The 18,270-nt window shown below is 43.0% G+C and overlaps 1 protein-coding gene across 2 annotated transcripts in view; it reads right to left on the bottom strand.

The window, feature by feature from the left end:
• Nucleotides 1–18,270, bottom strand: part of slc37a2 (solute carrier family 37 member 2) — an 83,372-nt gene that overhangs the window by 11,888 nt on the left and 53,214 nt on the right. For both annotated transcript variants that reach the window (XM_038779333.1, XM_038779332.1), the window contains exons 7-13: nt 15,020–15,186; nt 14,346–14,383; nt 12,549–12,701; nt 11,607–11,697; nt 7,583–7,645; nt 4,293–4,378; nt 1,530–1,578 (exon numbers count right to left, since the gene is read on the bottom strand). In XM_038779333.1, coding sequence (XP_038635261.1) covers nt 1,530–1,578; nt 4,293–4,378; nt 7,583–7,645; nt 11,607–11,697; nt 12,549–12,701; nt 14,346–14,383; nt 15,020–15,186 — 647 coding nt within the window. The remainder of the gene's footprint in view (nt 1–1,529; nt 1,579–4,292; nt 4,379–7,582; nt 7,646–11,606; nt 11,698–12,548; nt 12,702–14,345; nt 14,384–15,019; nt 15,187–18,270) is intronic.

Below are 18,270 nucleotides of genomic sequence, written 5' to 3'. Positions count from 1 at the left end.
CCAAGGTGATTAAGGTAGCATATGGCATGCTTGCCTTCATCTGCAGGGCATAGAGTACAGGAGTTGGGAAATTATGTTGCAGCTATACAAAACCTTGGTTAGACTGCATTTAGAGCACTGCATGCAGTTCTGGTCACCTCATCACAAGGACGTGGAAGCTTTAGAGAGAGTGCAAAGATGATTCACCAGGGTGCTGCCCGAGGGTGTTGGCTATGAGGGGAGGTTGAATAAACTAGGATTGTTTTCACTGGAAAGACGGAGGCGGAGGGGAAACCTGACCAAGGTCTACAAAATTACGAGAGGCATAGACAAGGTGGATAGTCAAGAGGCTTTTTCCAAGGGTGGAAGTGTCAATTACAAGAGGGCACAGGTTCAAGGTGGAAAGTTTAAGGGAGATGTGCAGGGTAAGTTTTCCCCACACAGAGTGGTGGGTGCCTGTAACGCACTGCAAGAAGAGGTGGAAACAGTCACATTAGCAACATCTGGAGAGAACAGGGTAAGGATAGAAGGTTTGTTTTTGTTACGACATCATGATCAGCACAGGCTTGAAGGACCAAAAGGCCTGTTCCTGTGCTGCACGTTTCTTTGTTCTTTTGAGGCCAATTAGGGCATTGTGTAAGTTCTGTGGCACCCAGTCAGTTTTACTCTTCTACCGTTTCCACACAGGCCAGCAATACCTTGTATAGTCAAATAATTTTTGAAATCAATATTGTGTCTGCTTCCACCGCCTTCAGTTAAGAACAAGCCTACTAAAGAACCAATTGTTATATTTTCATGTGAAATTATGGCATTTTTATAAATGAGTTACCGACTGTTACAGCTGAGCTACCTGATTCATGCTTGGAGACTGCTTAGCCATTGGAGTTGCCATGGCTGATCCAAACCCCAACATGAGTCAGCCCCTCACGGAGTTAATTGGATAGTTTTAGCAACATAGAGGGTGGCATGGCAGTTTGCACTGCTGCCTCATGGCACCAAGGACCCGGGTTCAATCTAGGCCCGGGTCACTGTCCGTGTGGAGTTTGCACATTCTTCCCATGTCTGTGTGGGCCTCACTCCTGTGATTATATGCATAAAGCAATTCTGTATACAATATTGTACACTACCTCTGACCAGCAGGTGGCAGTGTAAGTCTACCATGCAGCCCTGTACCTCGAGGAGTTGGGAGTAAATTGTTGTTGGTGCAGAGACATTTTGCAGTAGCTCTATAATAGTTAGTTTGTTATTTATTTATTCCAGTTATCTTTACCAAGCAATTGTTTCATAATAAATTATTTAAACTAGATGTCCTGTAGTGCATCATTCATACTGGCCAGTCTACAGAACAGGACAACCCCCACTACCCCAAAGATGTGCAGGATAGGTTGATTGGCCACACTAAATTGCCCTTAATTGGGGAAAAAAATAATTGGGGTACTCATTTTAAAAAAAAGGTTTTAACATCATCCTACTTCCCTGTACTAGCCCTCAAAAAAAAAAAAAGTGGGGGGGGGGGGGGGTGGGACTTCACAACACTTCAAATTACTTACCTATAATTGTTGGCAATCCATTTTTCCCAATGTAGTTGTAAAGGAACAGCTGAAAAAGAGGGACAGGGAAAAACAGTTATAAAAAAGGTTCACAAGACCTTTTCATTCTATCACAAGAGAGAGGACTAAATCTAGTGAAGCTGCTATTGAAAGAATGGCATTCAAAAACTACGAACACGTCATAGGAACAAAACCTGCACAGTCTCAAGCTAGTCATTTCTCATCTATCAAGGTGGTAAATCACCACAGCTGGTTGGGTAATGCACATTTCCAGCACGAAGCAGAACTTTTAACCACTCACGCCATCACTACCTCTGGAGAAGTCTCAGAATTAAGGAAACAGTTCCCTCAACATTTCTGTCGTCAAGATTCAGAGTTTTTAAAACCCTCTCCAACTTCAAGCTAAGTGTTATACAGCCCTTTCCAGGGCAGCTTAAAGGAGCAAAGTATCCAATGCTCTCAATTTTAGAAGGCTTTCTAATCATTCAGTGCCCTGTATTACTAACCATTCTGGGCAAGAGACATGCTCCCAGGTATCTGCCGAAGCTTTACCAAGTATGGTGGCCAGAAGGGTGGCACAGTAGTTAGTGCTGCCTCACAGCACTAGGGACCCAGGTTCAATTCCAGCCTCGACTGACTGGAATTTACACACTCTCAGTATGTAAGTGTGCAGTTTCCTCCCACAGTCCAAAGATCTGCAGGGCAGTAGATTGGCCATGTTAATTATCCTTTGGGTGTCCAAAGGGGTGGTTAGGTTGGCTTACGAGGATAGGGAAGTGGGCCGGTGCACACGCAATGGACTGAATGGTTCCTTCTGCACTGTTTGGATTCTATGCAAAATACCCAACAGTTGCTGAGGGAGTGAGAGGCAGAAAAGGGAGAGGAAATGCACGTGGTTTTATTTCTATTGTTGGAGTCCCCAACTTTTCCCCAGTCCACAAATGATGCAGCAGGGTCACATAACTGGACATTCACTTGAAAATTTCAAATAACATCATGCCCATCAGAAAAAAAAGTATTTGCCTTAAACCCAGGAGCACCTCAAAGACCTCATTCATTTTTCCAGATTTCCCCCAACTTAAAACCAGATTCCAGACCCCTTTCCACTTGATCCAGTCCCATTATGGATATAATCTGTCAAAAGTCAACCTGAAATGGTTAAATCAGTTTCTTTTCCAATGCTTTCGGACCAGAATACTTCCATCCGTTTCGGTTTTGATTTCAGATTTCCAGCATCTGCAGTATTTTTCTTTTATACCACTTTTCACAAAATAGCTACAGTGCAGGGAGTGGCCATTCAGCCCACAGAGCGAAAGCGACCCTCTGAAAGAGCACCCTGCCCATGCCCACAACCACATCTAACCGTTAGATACCAAGGGGAAATTTAGCATGGCCAATCCACCTAACCGGCACACCTTTGAACTGTGGGAAAGAACTATTCTGTCCAATTCCACTTTCCAGCCCTTGGTCTGTAGCCCTATAGATAACAGCACCTCGAGCACAAATCTGGTGCTCGATTAATAAGGGGATCAGGTGTTTATGGGAAGGCGGCAGGAGAATGGGGATGAGGAACATACCAGTTGAATGACAGAGCAGACTCCTTGGGCTGAATGGCCTAAATATGCTCCTATATCTTATGGGAGGAAACCCACGCGGACATGGCAAGAACGTGCAAACCACAGTCACCCAAGGTCAGATTGGGGTTGGTTTTTCAGTTAGTCCATTTAAGGGCAAAGAAAAAGGGCTATTAAGCCCACAGTTGGAGGGGAAGCCCAGAAGATCAAATTTGGTTCAGTTTTTTCCAGATTAAGAAGTTGTGATCGCTACACATCCGAGTGTTGTAAAGGCTTTTCCTCCCCACACAGTCAACATGGTTTATTAAAAAGAGAAGGTCCAGGTGCATTTAATTTTTTTTTTTTTTATAAATTTAGATTACCCAATTATGTTTTCCAATTAAGGGGCAATTTAGCATGGCCAATCCACCTACTCTGCACATTTTTGGGTTGTGGGGGCTAAACCCACGCAGACACGGGGAGAATGTGCAAACTCCACACGGACAGTGACCCAGAGCCGGGATCGAACCTGGGACCTCAGCGCTGTGAGGCAGTTGTGCTAACCACTGGGCCACTCTGCTGCCCGCCTTTAATATTATTAATGTACACAAACATCCTTTCAATAACATTAATAGATTGTGACTTGTTGCCTTTTCCAATTTGTATCCAGGTAGTGATACAGACCTATTGAAATGATCCTGAATTTGCATGGGGGCTTTGCAGGTATATAGAAGAGTACATGGTGCCTCAGCACACTTGATAAGAGATCTTTATAGGTCCCAGCTCATTCATTTTTTATTTATTTTTTTTTAAATACAAAATTGAGTACCAATTCATTTTTTCCAATGAAGGGGCAATTTAGCATGGCCAATCCACCTATCCTGCACATCTTTTGGGTTGTGGTTGCCAAACCCATGCAGACAGGGAGAATGTGCAAACTCCACACAGGCAGACAGTGAGCCAGAGCTGGGATCGAACCTGGGACCTCAGTGCCATGAGGCAGCAGTGCTAACCACTGCACCACCATGCGGCCCTCCCAGTTCATTCATGAACTACAATGGGGATCACAGGTTATATAACCCCTAGCACACATCTGGATACAGAAGGACAGTGGCCCTTCAAAAGAGTTCTTGTGGCTACATCATTTACTGTCATATTTTCCAAGCAATTGCCCTGTTCCAACTTTTCCACATCCCAGAACCATCCTCACCATTGGAGCAGCAGCGATCAGCATAACCCAGCAGGTGGTGGCCCTCCCACCAGTGTAATCAGAGATGATCCCAGCCAGAACACCACCTACACAAAAAAGGAAACAGTGAACACATCTGCCTAACAACACTAAGTTACAACTGACCACAACTTAAACTAAACTGATGACCAAAATGAAGCATCTTAAAAGGTTCACGAGGGAAAATATAGAAGTCTTCATGGAGGCATGGAAAGAGGAAAATAAATTTTAAAGAAAAAACGAGCTGCCTGAAGGGACGGATTGAAAATCCTGTAATGTTCAAAATGGTGGAGGCTTTTAACATAAAAAGGCAAAAAGGCAAAGGTGAATACTGAAGTAGTCAAGTGTCAAAAGTTAGTTACAGACAAAAAGCAGCAATGACCTGGAACCCACTGTCCAATAGGTTGGAAACAAATGGATGATTTCAGAAAGAAACTGGATGGCACAGGGCTATGTGGGATCTGGTGAAGGTTCAGTTGGATTGTTCAGCTGAGAGCTGGCTTAGACCAGTAGTGGCTGAAGTGTCGCAAGTAAGAGACTACCAAAAAAGGAAGATGACACCCAGGTCTCTTATAGGACATTTCCAAGGATCCAAAAGAGACCAGATGAAATGATAGGTCAGTTTGAGTCGAGCGTCAGCGTGCACCAGAGTTCCTGGCTAGCAGCCTCATGTAACATTCAATAAAGAAAAGGAGGCAGAGCTGATCGATGGACAGTTTGTCGTCAGCTCCAGGAAAACATCAATCTCCAGGGAGGAAATGAATTCTTTTAGAAGATTAAAAGTAGGTTTTTAAAAAATTTAGAGTACCCAATTTTTTTTCCAGTTAAGGGGCAATTTAGCGTGGCCTATCCACCTACCCTGCACATCTTTGGGTTGTGGGGGCTAAATCAATGCAAACACAGGGAGAATGTGCAAACTCCACAGACAGTGACCCAGAGCCGGGATCGAACCTAGGACCCGAGCGGCGTGAAGCAGCAGTGCTAATCACTGCACCACCGTGCTGCCCGATTAAAAAGTAGGTTGATGAGATGAGATGAATGTGCTAAAAAAAAAATGAAATTCTGCATTTAATACTACTAAAAGCATCTTGGGGTCAATATGTAATTAGATTACAAAGTGTACAAGTTTTAAAAAAAAATTTATAGTATACATTCTGCACGAGGGAATCTACTGAGAGAACAACATGGAATAACTAAGGTGTTGCATGGTAGGAGATATTCAAATAAGACTTAAGGTTCTGTTTGAAAACTACAGATTACCAGGTGATAGGGTAGAAGTGTTTATTATTATGAAAGGATGGGACAGTGTAGACACAGGCAGACAGTTCTCATTAGTTGAGGAATCAAGAGATACAAGGTCAAATGGAAGACATTTAGAAGAACCCTCTTTAAACACCAAGCTGTGGAATTTATTTGCTGATCAATGGCGGAGGCATTGAAAGTTAAACTGGATGAAGGCATTAGGTAGGAAGGTAAAAAGACTAAATGATGATGAGAAACTCAAGAGTAAAACGTAGCAGACTGGTTGGGCTAAATGACTAATTTCTATAACCTCAAGTGTTTGTCACTCAACAGATAATGGCTAGTTTAGAAACACACTGACAATTTATGTCCTCAAACAATATATCAAGGGCAATCATTTAGCAGAGAGAAGGTTTTAGTTCTATTCAGCAGTGCTTCAGTTATTTCCATACATTTAAAAGGGCCCAGAAGATGTAGGAGCCGAAGTAGGCCATTCAGCCCATCAGGTCAGCTCTGCCATTCAATGAGATCATGACAGACAAGACTTCCCTGTGCAATGGCACTGCTCCTTTGTTAGGTTTAGGAGTCACTAGAGCATCCTTGGTCAATGAAAACACCTGCAGAATTACTTGGAAAAAACCCACACTGACAACACCCTTTTGAAAATCACCAGCCACAGCCAACTCAGTCACTGAACAGGAGACAGTAGGAGTAGTACAGTGCTGAAGCAAAGCACTTCACACTGAATAATGCAGAGTGTTGGCAAGTGTTGGTTTAAAGCCAAGCTTAATCATCAAGTTACAATATTTGAACTCCACTGATCGAAGCTTAGCACAGAGCAGGTGAAGGGAAGTTGGTGATTCAATTGAAACCAGTTCCTGCCAAATTTTACCATGCACAATAAATAGATCCTCCTGACGGTGCCTGGAGTGTCAATGCTCACAGTTAACATTTAGTTGTAATGCAATTATCAGCAATTACAACCTACAATACTTTGACCCGTCACATGCCAATGTGAATTTACCATTGTTATTCACTACCCATGTCTTTTGTTTCCGATTCCTACTGGATACGGTTCCCATACGACAGGAGCAGAATTAGGCCACTTAGCCCATCAAGTCTGCTCCACCATTTAATCATGGCTATTTTCTCATCTCCATTCTCCTGCCTTCTCCCCATAACCCCTTATTAATCAAGAGCCTATTGTCTTAAAGACACCCACCCCTACACAGCCTTCTGCGGCAAAGAGTTCCACAGATTCACCACCCTCTGGCTGAAGAAATTCCTGTGCATCTCAGTTTTAAAGGATCGGCCCTTTAGTCTGAGATTATGTCCTCTGGTTCTAGATTTTCCTACAAGTGGAAACATGCACTCCGTGTCCACTATCCAGGCCTTGTAGTACCCAGCAAGTTTCAATAAGATCCCCCCTCATCCTTCTAAACTCCCAAAGAGTACAGACCCAGAGTCCTCAAATGTTTCTCATAAAACAAGTTCTTCATTCCAGGGATCATTCTTGAGAACCTCCTCTGGATCCTTTCCAAGGCCAGCACACCCTTCCTTAGATACAGGGCCCAAAACTGCTCACAATACTCCAAATGGGGTCTGTCCAGAGCCTTATACAGCCTCAGAAGTACATCCACTAGTGCCATCAGCAAACTCAACTGACCATACCAGGAGGTATCGATGTGGTTAGTAGGCAATTTGAAGAGCAGGCAGCATTTCAGAAGTCTGATTTGTTCTCACTGGCCATCACCCAATTCTGCATCCTGCGGGGGAACTGAGCCAAACGTAGCACCCTTATCATACCACCGGCAGCTAATTGCAAGATCCATTCACAATGACAAACTGGAACACCAGGACCAACATGTGGAAACTACAGGAAAAGATGCAAGAATATATAAATAGTCCCAACATATTAAAAAGAACTTTAAATAGGCAATTCCAGTCCAAATGTTTACACATCAGCATATTCTCACATGGCACCAAATGCCTCAACGTTCTTAAAGACATGCCTACTCAAACAAACGTACCAAAAATGCCACCAACGTCAAAGAGTGTTGAGATATCACCAGCAGCTTTGGGATTCAGATGGGCTGAAAAAGAAAGTAATTTGATAAAACTCAAGCTCATGTTAACATCTGCTGTAAGCATTAGGCTGTGGTTCAGTCGCTAGAACCCTTCAACTCCAGGGAGGTTTGAGCATATAACCTAGGCTTTTATTACACTGCAGTACTGAGGGAGCGGTCAGGGATGACAATCCATGAGATGATAAATAAAAGCATGACCTTCTCTTGGGTAGATGGGCGATGGGACGTAGAGCAGAGGAGTTACCCCAGCATTAGGCTAGCAGTTAGCTGCAAGCTACATCATGAAAACAGGAATTCTATTAATCATCACATTGCTGTTTGTGGGAGCTTGCTGTTGGCATATTTTATATAACAATGACGACTTCAAAAATGGTTTCCAAAATTTTTGGAAACCGGTTTTGCCTAGTTGTGAAGTTGTCATAGAAGCAAACGTTTTTCTTCCTTATTGCTGGGATTGCTGCAACATTTTTGATCGATGGAGAAGTGGCCTGGTTGCAGTCCCGTCAAATTTCCCATCTTAGCCACAATAACTGGGGTCTGTTTTCATTCAGACAGGGAACATTAAGTTTCAAATTATGAAGCATGGGTGGGGAAAGAGGGGGTGGTGGGTGGCAAGAGTTTCAGATTTAGTTGTAAACATCAATTCAATCAGACATTTCAAAACGGTGCAAAGTACCCCCCCACCCCACCCCACCCAAGGGTTTCCACCCTATTTATTTACATGAAATCTCAGGAGAACCGAGAACCAGCGCCATTGGGTTACACTTTACAAGTAGTAAGTATTTTAAATTCCTATCTTAATACCCACCAACAGCAACTTCGGTTTGGGGGCAGGGTCAAGGGAAATGCCGATTCAGGGGGACCACAGATTTGAGCCAGGGAGGTGGGATGGAAATTTTTCAGAAATGGGAGAAGGGGATTGAGACACTGAAAGATTTGTTTCTTAGGAGTCGGTTTGCAGGACTGAAGGAGCTGGAAGAGAAGTATGGGCTGGAGCAGGGGGAATTGTTTAGATACATGCAGGTTCGAGATTTTGCCAGAAAAGGAGATAGAGCTTCCCGGTAGAGCTGGCCTCGACATTGCTGGGAGATGCTGACGACAGGGGGACTGGAGAACGGGGTAGTGTCAGCGGTTTACGGGGCTATTTTTGAAGAGAAGGCACCACTGGAAGGGATCAAAGCAAAGTGGGAGAAGAGTTGGGAGAGGATATGGAGGGGGGTGCTGGTGTGCGGTGCTCCCTCCGGAGAGAGTGTGCCTCCACCTCGTGTGAGAGGTTGGGGCTGATACAGCTGGTATACTGTATAGGTATAGATGGTATAGAGGTGGTATACAGAGCACACCTCATGAGAGCGAGCCGATTCTTTGAGGGAGTAGGAGTAAAAGGTGTGTGAACGCTGCAGGGGGGGGGGGGGGGGGGGTAGCTAATCACGTTCATGTGTTTTGGTCCTGTCCAAAGCTAGAGAATTACTGGAAGGAGGTTTTAGGGTAATTTCTAAAGTGGTGCACGTGAATCTGGACCCAGGCCCCCAGGAGGCCATATTTGGAGTGTTGGAAATGGGCGCAAGCAGCAAATGTTTTAGCCTTTGCCTCGTTGATCGCCCGAAGGCGGATCCTGATAGGGTGGAGAGCAGCCTCGCCACCCTGTGCCCTGGCGGCGGGGGGGCTGTTAGAATTCTTGACTCTTGAGAAGGTTAAGTTTGAACTGAGGGGAAGGATGGAGGGGTTCTACAATTCATGGGCATTATTCATTATGCACCTTCAAGAACTGGGTAACTGCGAACATTAGTGGGGGAGGGGTGTTAATGGTGACTGGGTGATTCCTGATTCCTTTTTTGTCATGTGAACATGTGGGCAAATGTTTGGGGTTTGGAGAGAGAGAGAGGATTGGATCGTTGTTACTGATAGTTTATTGTTGGTGGGTGTAAATCTGGGCGAAAATGAGAAAAAGGAGAATAAAGAAATATTTTTTTAAATACCCACCAGCTGCAAGAAACCAGATTTTAAATTAATGGAAAGGATTTTCAAAACTATTTCCTTGGTAGATTCGGTTACAGTAGCCAGTTTCTTAGAAATTAAATAATTTGTTCAACGCCTTTGTTGCAGGCACAAATTCCAGCTGAATATTTGGAGTCCTTTTAGCAGCTTGCAAATGTGCACCATTAATGGAAGGGGGCAGGGTTGTTGTCAGCAATGCCAATTCCAGTACCTGCCTTTTAAAACTAGTGGAAGTAGATTTGTGCCAAGTATAATATTATGTGACATTAAGCAAAAAAAAAAATCAGGAGGAAATTCAAGACCAAGATATCTCGAACAGAGTACAAAAGAGAGGTTTGTTTATTTAGAGATTATGAAGCTTTGAATTAAATAATGGAGTTCACAAATGAAGTAGAGACCATTTCAGTGTTTAATTTTGGCTTCATTAGGCAGAGGATTCTGGGAAATTTGGACCAGGTAAGTGCACACATTAAACATCGTCATGGGAATGTCACTTTAGAAATGTTTGTCTGCTCAAGTGGCAGCAATGATGTCAAGAGTGTGGGTGGAGCCGAGCTCTGCTTTTTAGTTTTGCTTTGAGGAAAAGCTTGGGCATCTGTTTTTTAGTTTCGTTTTAGTGTTGGAACTCAAGCCACCCGAAGAAGGTGCAATTTCGATCTCTCTGCCATATAAAGACTATCTCTAGATAATTAGGTGAATTCAGAGTGATAACTGCTCTCAGTCGAGAATTTAAACCAGACGTGCTTCTGTGAAAAGGATTTCTGTCTTATGGATGTTAAAGGAAAGTTTAAGGATTACTTAAGAGTGTTGTATTCTTTGCTGGGGTGTATTTGAATTGATGATTGCTAAGATATTCACTCTTGGGCAGGGGGGGGGGGTATATTTGAATTGATGGTTGTTAAGATGTTCACTATGTTTTTAAAAAAGGTTAACCGAGTTCATAGAATAAACATTGTTTTACTTTAAAAATGTATTTGAAATTTCTGCTGCACCTGTAGAGTGGGCAGTGTGCTCCCCATTCCACAATCTAGTAAAAGTAGTGGGTCAGGTGAACCCCCATGATACGCTTTGGGGTTCTCTAAACTCTGGCCCACAACAATTGTTGCTGACTGATTTAATCACCTTTTGGCACGAGTGTAAGAAAGATGTAGGGAATAGCACAGGCACCATCAGCAAAAACACTAAAGGTGACAGATATCAAGGACATGGAATGATTTGGCACTACCTATCGCAGTGCAATGTTTTGAAACGTTTGAAAGCTAACTTGTTCTCCATACTGTTTGGCCTGGCTCCAGACCCTGAATCATGCCCGGTTAAGCAAATCCAACAAGGCATGTTACAGGCACCAGTTGCAGCATTTTACTTCCTAAATCATTAATGGGCTGTGCTGGCTAGGCCAGCATTTGTTGCCCATTCCCAATTGCCCTCGCGAAGGTGGGGAGCCACTTTCTGGAACCTCTGCCGTCCCAGAGATGTAGGTACACCAAAGTGCTGTTGGGGAAAGAGCTCCAGGAATTTGACAGTGAACTTGAAGAAACAGTGATATATTTCCACGTTGTGGAACGTCCAGGTAGTTTCCCAGGTATCTGCTGCCCTGGATGGTAATGGTCATGGGTTTGAAAGGACCTGCCAAAGATAGTGTGCTCAAGAGTGTAGTTGAGCATTGGATTGGACTACTGTAATAGGCTACAATTCATGCAATGAGTGGGGAATGGGTTTGATCAAAATCAAATTAGTCTTAAAAAACATTATGGATCCTCAAAAGTAGAGATCAAGATTACATCTGGAGTTGGCTTTTCAGTAATATGGTGACATCTATAAATCAGTAGATGGGGAACTTTGAATGAAGTGGGAAATGTGCCTCACACCCACTTCCTAGTATTTGAATGTGCGCCAAATTACTTCCTTATCCAATAATTTATGCTAAGTGATGTACAAATGTTGTTTTGTTTTTATAAAGTTTGTTACTCACCAACAGAGGAAATGTAGAGAGGCAACCAGAACAGGAATGTATAACTGACCAACTTGGCAAAAAGTAAACATAGTGAGAACTCTATCACACCCTGGGCAAAGTAAAAAAAAAAAAAACAGGTTTCATTACCACAAGAACAAAGACACCATTTGAAAAAGAGCTTTCTGCCTCCTCTGCTCACAGTCCTGTCAATTCAACATCAATGACCCTCATCATCACTTTACGCATAAAAAGTACATCTAGCCCATTCCAATTCTTTCAATGAACACCTTCCCGATGAGACAGCAACTAACACTAAAATGAACATATAGCTCAAACTGTAGTTGCCTACAAAACTGCCTAAAATCAGTGGTGGTCAACCTGAAACCAGGGGTGGGGTGCACAGGTAACTCATCTGGGTTCCGAGTTTTATTTGATTTTATTGATTGTTGCTCACCCGCAGAGTTGCCGCATTCTGCTGGTTCTTGTCAGTGTTTGTATCGGCATGACTGAAGAGATATGCACACTATTAAAAAAGGCAAGTGAAGTGCTGATTGCTCACAACCCGTGGACTCCTAGTGCATCCAAAGTATAAATACTTTTAGTTGATGATGGTTGCTAATCTTAATCATTGGGTCATGGACAAGCCTAATTTCAATCTGGTGGTCCACAGGGTCACTCACGTGGCTCAATGACTAGCCTAGGTTGCCCATTGCAGTCATAGATAGATGCAAAAGGTAAATTGTTATAGATACATCTTGTTTAATTCAAATTGATGGCTTATTCAAGTATTTTAGCACAACATTTCCACTTTGCCATTTTTCTTCACCCATTGTGAATTCAAATTTATTTTACCCATTTGAAATAGCTTTGATACCACTTTGCAACTCAACATTGGCTTTCAAAAAGACACCAGCACTTAGACATGGAATTTGTGAACTGACCAGGGTGTTTAGTACTCACAGGTATTTTGAGGGCCCCCAAGAAGCTAATCGCAGAGGGTTCTCCCTGCTGGTCACGGGGAAATATGGCGCCCTCATTTTCTGTATCACTGGGACTAGTAAAAATTTCCTCCATGCTCCCATGTCGTATCAATGGCTCTTGCTCCTGTTGATCCTGTAATACCAGCAAAAATATGCAATAACTGGTTTCCAACCAAAGAGGACAATAAGAATCTCCTTGGTCCCTTTATTCCCCAGAACTCCAACTGGTGCCATGTCTCCTTAGTAACTGGCTACCAGGCTAGGTGGATGTGGGGCACAGTCCATCTAAAGGGCTACAACACTAAAAATGCCCCAAGATTCCCCAATGTGTCTCTAATCTTTTCCAAGCCATCATTAGGCAGCAAGGTAGCATAGTGGTTAGCACAATTGCTTCATAGCTCCAGGGTCCCAGGTTTAATTCCCGGCTTGGGTCATGGTCTGTGCAGAGTCGGCACGTTCTCCCCGTGGGATTCCTCCGGGTGCTCCGGTTTCCTCCCACAGTCTAAAGGTTCGGTGGATTGGCCATGCTAAATTGCCCTTAGTGTCGGGTGGGGTTACTGAGTTATGGGGATAGGGTGGAGGTGTGGGCTTGGGTACGGTGCTCTTTCCAAGAGCCAGTGCAGACTCGATGGGCCGAATGGCCTCCTTCTGCACTGTAAATTCTATGAATTGAAACATATCAGAATCGAGCAAGTGAGGGGCATTAATGAAACACCTTTCATCCAGTTTAAACAAGATGCGGAATTTCAAAAAAGGACAGAAAAATGTTGGTGGAATGAACAGACAGGTGGCGGATGATATGCAATGTGGAGAAATGTGAAGTGATTAATCTTTCAGAAAAAAAAACATGGGAGAGAAAATATGGGTGTACATTGCACAAGTCATTGAAGGTGGCAGGACAGATTTAGAGCGCAGTTGGAAAAGCATGTATTCTAGGCTTCAATAATTAGGGGCATAGATGCAAGAGTAAGGAGGCAATGTTGAAATTGTAAAGGACACTAGTTGGCCTCAGCTGGAGGATTGGGTCCAGTTTTGGGAGTCATGCATTTGGAAGGATGTGAAGACATTGGAGAGAGCACAGAAGATTCACATGAACAGTTCCTGGTATGAGGAACTTTTGTTATGAAGAAAGATTGGAGAAATTTGGACTCCTTCCTTCGAGAGAAGGGACTTGATAGAGATGTACAGATAGGGAAAAACTGCTTCCACTGATGAATCGAGTGTGAGACGGCTCAGATTTAAGAAACAAAAGCAATGAGAAAAGCCTTCGCACAGGCATGCTGTAGAGACATGTTCAATCAAGGTAGTCAAAAGGGTTGTTATTTGAATAGGGGAAAAAAGGCAGGAGAATGCATTAAGTTGCCTATTCAGGACAGCAAGTGCAGACACAATGAGCCAAATGGCCTACTTCTGCACCATAAAAATTGAGATATAGGAAGTGTTAACATTTAGTCAATGTAGTGAAGAGATCTGATGGCAGCACAAATGGAAACCATGGGAACAGATCCAACCGAACAAACTGGATTCTGCAGAACTCTGGAAATGCAAATATCTTCACTTCAAAAAAAACCTTCCAATTGGAAAACAGGTTCATTTCTACTGGGATGCATATGCTGGAGCACAGGGAGAGAGATTGCAACATAATAGAACTGAACTGCAGAGCCGAGCATGAATAGTCCAACAATGTTAGGTTTATCATCATCATCCCACACAAGTCTATATCAATAGCATTACTGTGTCATGATAGTTAGCAAGTTAAAATGGACGACTTGCTTACATGGTGTTTGGGTGGGGTGCAACCAACATCTTCAGGGTCTGCAAGGAAAGACAAAGTTAATTTGGCAACAAAGCTGCAGTGAACTGACCCAAGCTATTCAATAAAACCTAGCAATTACAAGACAGCCTATCCAAAAGGAATTTTCTTTCCAATAAAATATCTGCTCACCCAGGAAGACGATGAGCACCATTCAAGGCTCTGGCACACAACCCGTCGTCAGGTGTCACCAATGGAAGACATGGCCCCATTCCACATTTACACCCAAAAGATTCCTGCGGTGTAGGGAAATCATTTCCACTCCCCTGCCACATCCCAGGGGGAAAAAAAAAACAACCTGTATCTCAAGTATCCATAGAGTCAATTCCAAAACCATCCTTTAGGAGCACGAGGTTACAATGGCCATTGTTGGTCATTAAACACAAAAGGCATAACCTTTATTTGACATCCCTGCACTGCCCCCCCCCCCCCCCCCCCCCCAAAAAAAAGTGCGAAACTCAGCAAGCCTATATGGGGAGACAGGGTCCAAGTACAGGCCCAAAGCCATTCCGCAGCAATTCACTGACATTCATTATGTGGCCAATAATTTGCTGCTATTCCTGTGCACCAGAAAAACTAGTTAGACAAATTTCTGGAAAAATACCGACATAAACACGGAACACGGAGACATCACTTACATTCCACCAGAAAGAAGAAGCAGATTATTCCCATTGCTGCAATGATGGCACCAGGCACAATGAATGATAAACCCCAGGCAGATGACACAAAGATGCCAGCAATCAAGGAGCCCAGGATATTCCCGACTGATGTGTGAGAGTTCCAGATTCCCATGATGAGTCCTCTCCTGTCAAATTAAATGGGGCGAGGCAGAAAAAAAAAAGAAAAGTGGTATGAAACACCATCTAAAAGGCCAAATCAGAGAAGGATGAAGGGTTAGATTAGTCTCAAAAACCCTCAATGGTAGTGATTTGCCCAGAAATAGCTACAATTTCTCAGTGTCCAGGTATTGAAAGCATATGCTCATGATTAATGAAAGGCTCTTGCAGAAGTCAACTATTTCCTGACACACCCAAACGGGTAAAAGATAGCTATTTAGGATAAATATTAAGCCCCAGTTTTACCCATTTTAAATTAAGGATTTCAACATTCATAACCTCAGGTCATCTCAAAACATACAGCTGACAAAACAGCACAATTCACTTTACTACACAAAAGAACCGGAGAACCTGATACATGCAAAGGCAGTAGAGATTGAAACAAACACTAACTGAATTAATGAATACATTTTTCAAGACAGTGTCCAAGGACAGGGCAAGATCTATAGCAACAGCATGGCACGACAAAGTAACATGAAGGCTCTATTGTTATAACAGCTAAGTCAGCAAAAGACCAGTTCAAACTGGCCTTGATAACAGCACAATATTGCATTCTTTAACATACGCAAGTATGCAGATACACAACAATTAGAAGAATGTTACATATTGAAGTTGGACGGCTTGCCGTCAAATCAAATGTGTTTGAGTCTAACCCAAACCAATTAGGATTATATTAGAACTATGTTGCATATTAAAGATGGACAGCTTGCTGTCAAATCAGGTTTGAAACACACCAATCAGGATTATATTAGGGTGTAATTAGATGGCTAAAGACATATGGGGCAGCACGGTAGCATGGTGGTTAGCATAAATGCTTCACAGCTCCAGGGTCCCAGGTTCGATTCCCGGCTGGGTCACTGTCTGTGTGGAGTCTGCACGTCCTCCTCCAGGTGCTCCGGTTTCCTCCCACAGTCCAAAGATGTGCGGGTTAGGTGGATTGGCCAGACTAAATTGCCCTTAGAGTCCAAAAAAATAAGGTTAATGGGGGTTGTTGGGTTACTCGTCTTGGGTGGATATGTGGGCTTGAGTAGGGTGATCATTGCTCGGCACAACATCGAGGGCCGAAGGGCCTGTTCTGTGCTGTTCTATGTTTCTATGAAACAGTATAGCTGTAAAGTTTCATTCAGCGATTTTTTAGATGGAGCTGAATCTGGATCATCTCTACTTTGATTTGAACTATTCATTGTCTCCCTGTATTCATATTTCATTTTCAGACTTTGACTTAGTTATTGAGAGTTGTTCGTCCAAGCAAGATCATTTCTGTGATTCTTTGAAAGCTTCAAATTGTCTACGAATTGCCTTTTAATGACTTTCAAATTGTAATCAATAGAAGATAAATAAAACAATTCCTATTTGCACCCGAGAAGTTTTAACTTATTTCTACTGAGTTCCAGTAATTGCAAAGTGCTGCTGAAACCACATGGTAGATCTCCCCATTTCACTGGTTCATTGATAAACCCAAGGCCGCAAGAGCCTGGAGCACTTCCACACAAAAGTTGTTGATGCTTGGGATCAATTGGAAATCTCAACAAAATGGAGGCAGTTAAAGATATGGAACCAAGGGGAGGTACAGTTCAACCATGACAGCCCATTGTTCCCATGAGCCACAGTCACTAGTGTTCCAGTAATCCAACTAGAGGAAGATTAGCAGAGTTCTGTGAGGAAGTCAGTTGCGGCTCCATCAGGGAGTGGACAGAAATACTACTTATAGTTACTGGAGGAAAATAAAATTGGCATACACAAATGGAATCCATGGTTTGCCAGACGAGTGGAAGGAGACATGCCTGTTGTCTTACAGGACTTGAAGAACGTGTTGTTAGGTGCACCAACCCTGGTTTCAAATCTTAAGTGTGACCTTAACCAAGAATTAAACTGAAACTTCAGGTTTCATGGGAAACGGAACCTAGATTTAAAAAAAAGACATCCAGGCTCACATCACCCAATGGTTCAGTGCAGACATAAAACAGACTGGATCTACGAGATGGCAATAGGTAAACACAAGGTTACTGCTTTTGTTAAAGTAATTAAGTGACCAGAACTGGTTGTACATTACACAGATGATCATGGGATGATTCAAATAGAATGTAATACTAGTGGATCTATACAATAAAGACTAATCGTGAATAGTCCAGAGGGGTTCTGGCAAAGTGAATCATGTTGATAAATTCATAAAAAAAGAGAAAAGCTTTAAATGACTAGTTAGAATTGATGCAGTGCATGTGCAGATCCATCTTGAACATATTTTAGGTTTATATTTCTTGATTTTATTTAAAAATATGTTCATTCGGTGAAGTAAATTTGATTCACGCATGCCACTGAGACCATAATGGGTGGGGTTGCCTTGTTAGTTAAGAACAAAATTAAATCTATGGCACTAAACGACATAGGGTCGGATGATGTGGAGTCTGTGTGGGTAGAATTGAGGAACCACAAAGGCAAAAAACCCATAATGGGAGTTATGTACAGACCTCCTAACAGTGGTCAGGACCAGGGGCGCAACATGTACCGGGAAATAGAAAAGGCATGTCAGAAAGGCAAGGTCACGGTGATCATGGGGGACTTCAATATGCAGGTGGATTGGGTAAATAACGTAGCCAGTGGATCCAAAGAAAAGGAATTCATGGAATGCTTACAAGATGGCTTTTTGGAACAGCTTGTCATGGAGCCCACAAGGGAGCAGGCTATTCTGGACCTAGTGCTAATGAACGAGACTTTATAAAAGATCTTAAAGTAAGGGAACACTTAGGAAGCAGCGATCATAATATGGTTGAGTTCAGTCTGCAGTTTGAAAGAGAGAGGGCAAAATCGGATGTAATGGTGTTACAGTTAAATAAAGGTAATTACGAGGGCATGAGAGAGGAACTGGCGAAAATCTACTGGAAGCAGACCCTAGTGGGGAAGACAGCAGAGCAAAAATGGCAGGAGTTTGTATGCATAATTGAGGACACTGTACAGAGGTTCATCCCCAAGAAAAGAAAGATTATCCGGGGAGGGATTAGACAGCCATGGCTGACAAAGGAGGTCAGGAAACGTATCAAAGAAAAAGAGATCCT

The sequence above is a fragment of the Scyliorhinus canicula genome, chromosome 19 (assembly GCF_902713615.1).
Source record: "Scyliorhinus canicula chromosome 19, sScyCan1.1, whole genome shotgun sequence".
NCBI lineage: Eukaryota > Metazoa > Chordata > Chondrichthyes > Carcharhiniformes > Scyliorhinidae > Scyliorhinus > Scyliorhinus canicula.
This window is presented reverse-complemented; position numbering and strand designations above follow the sequence as displayed.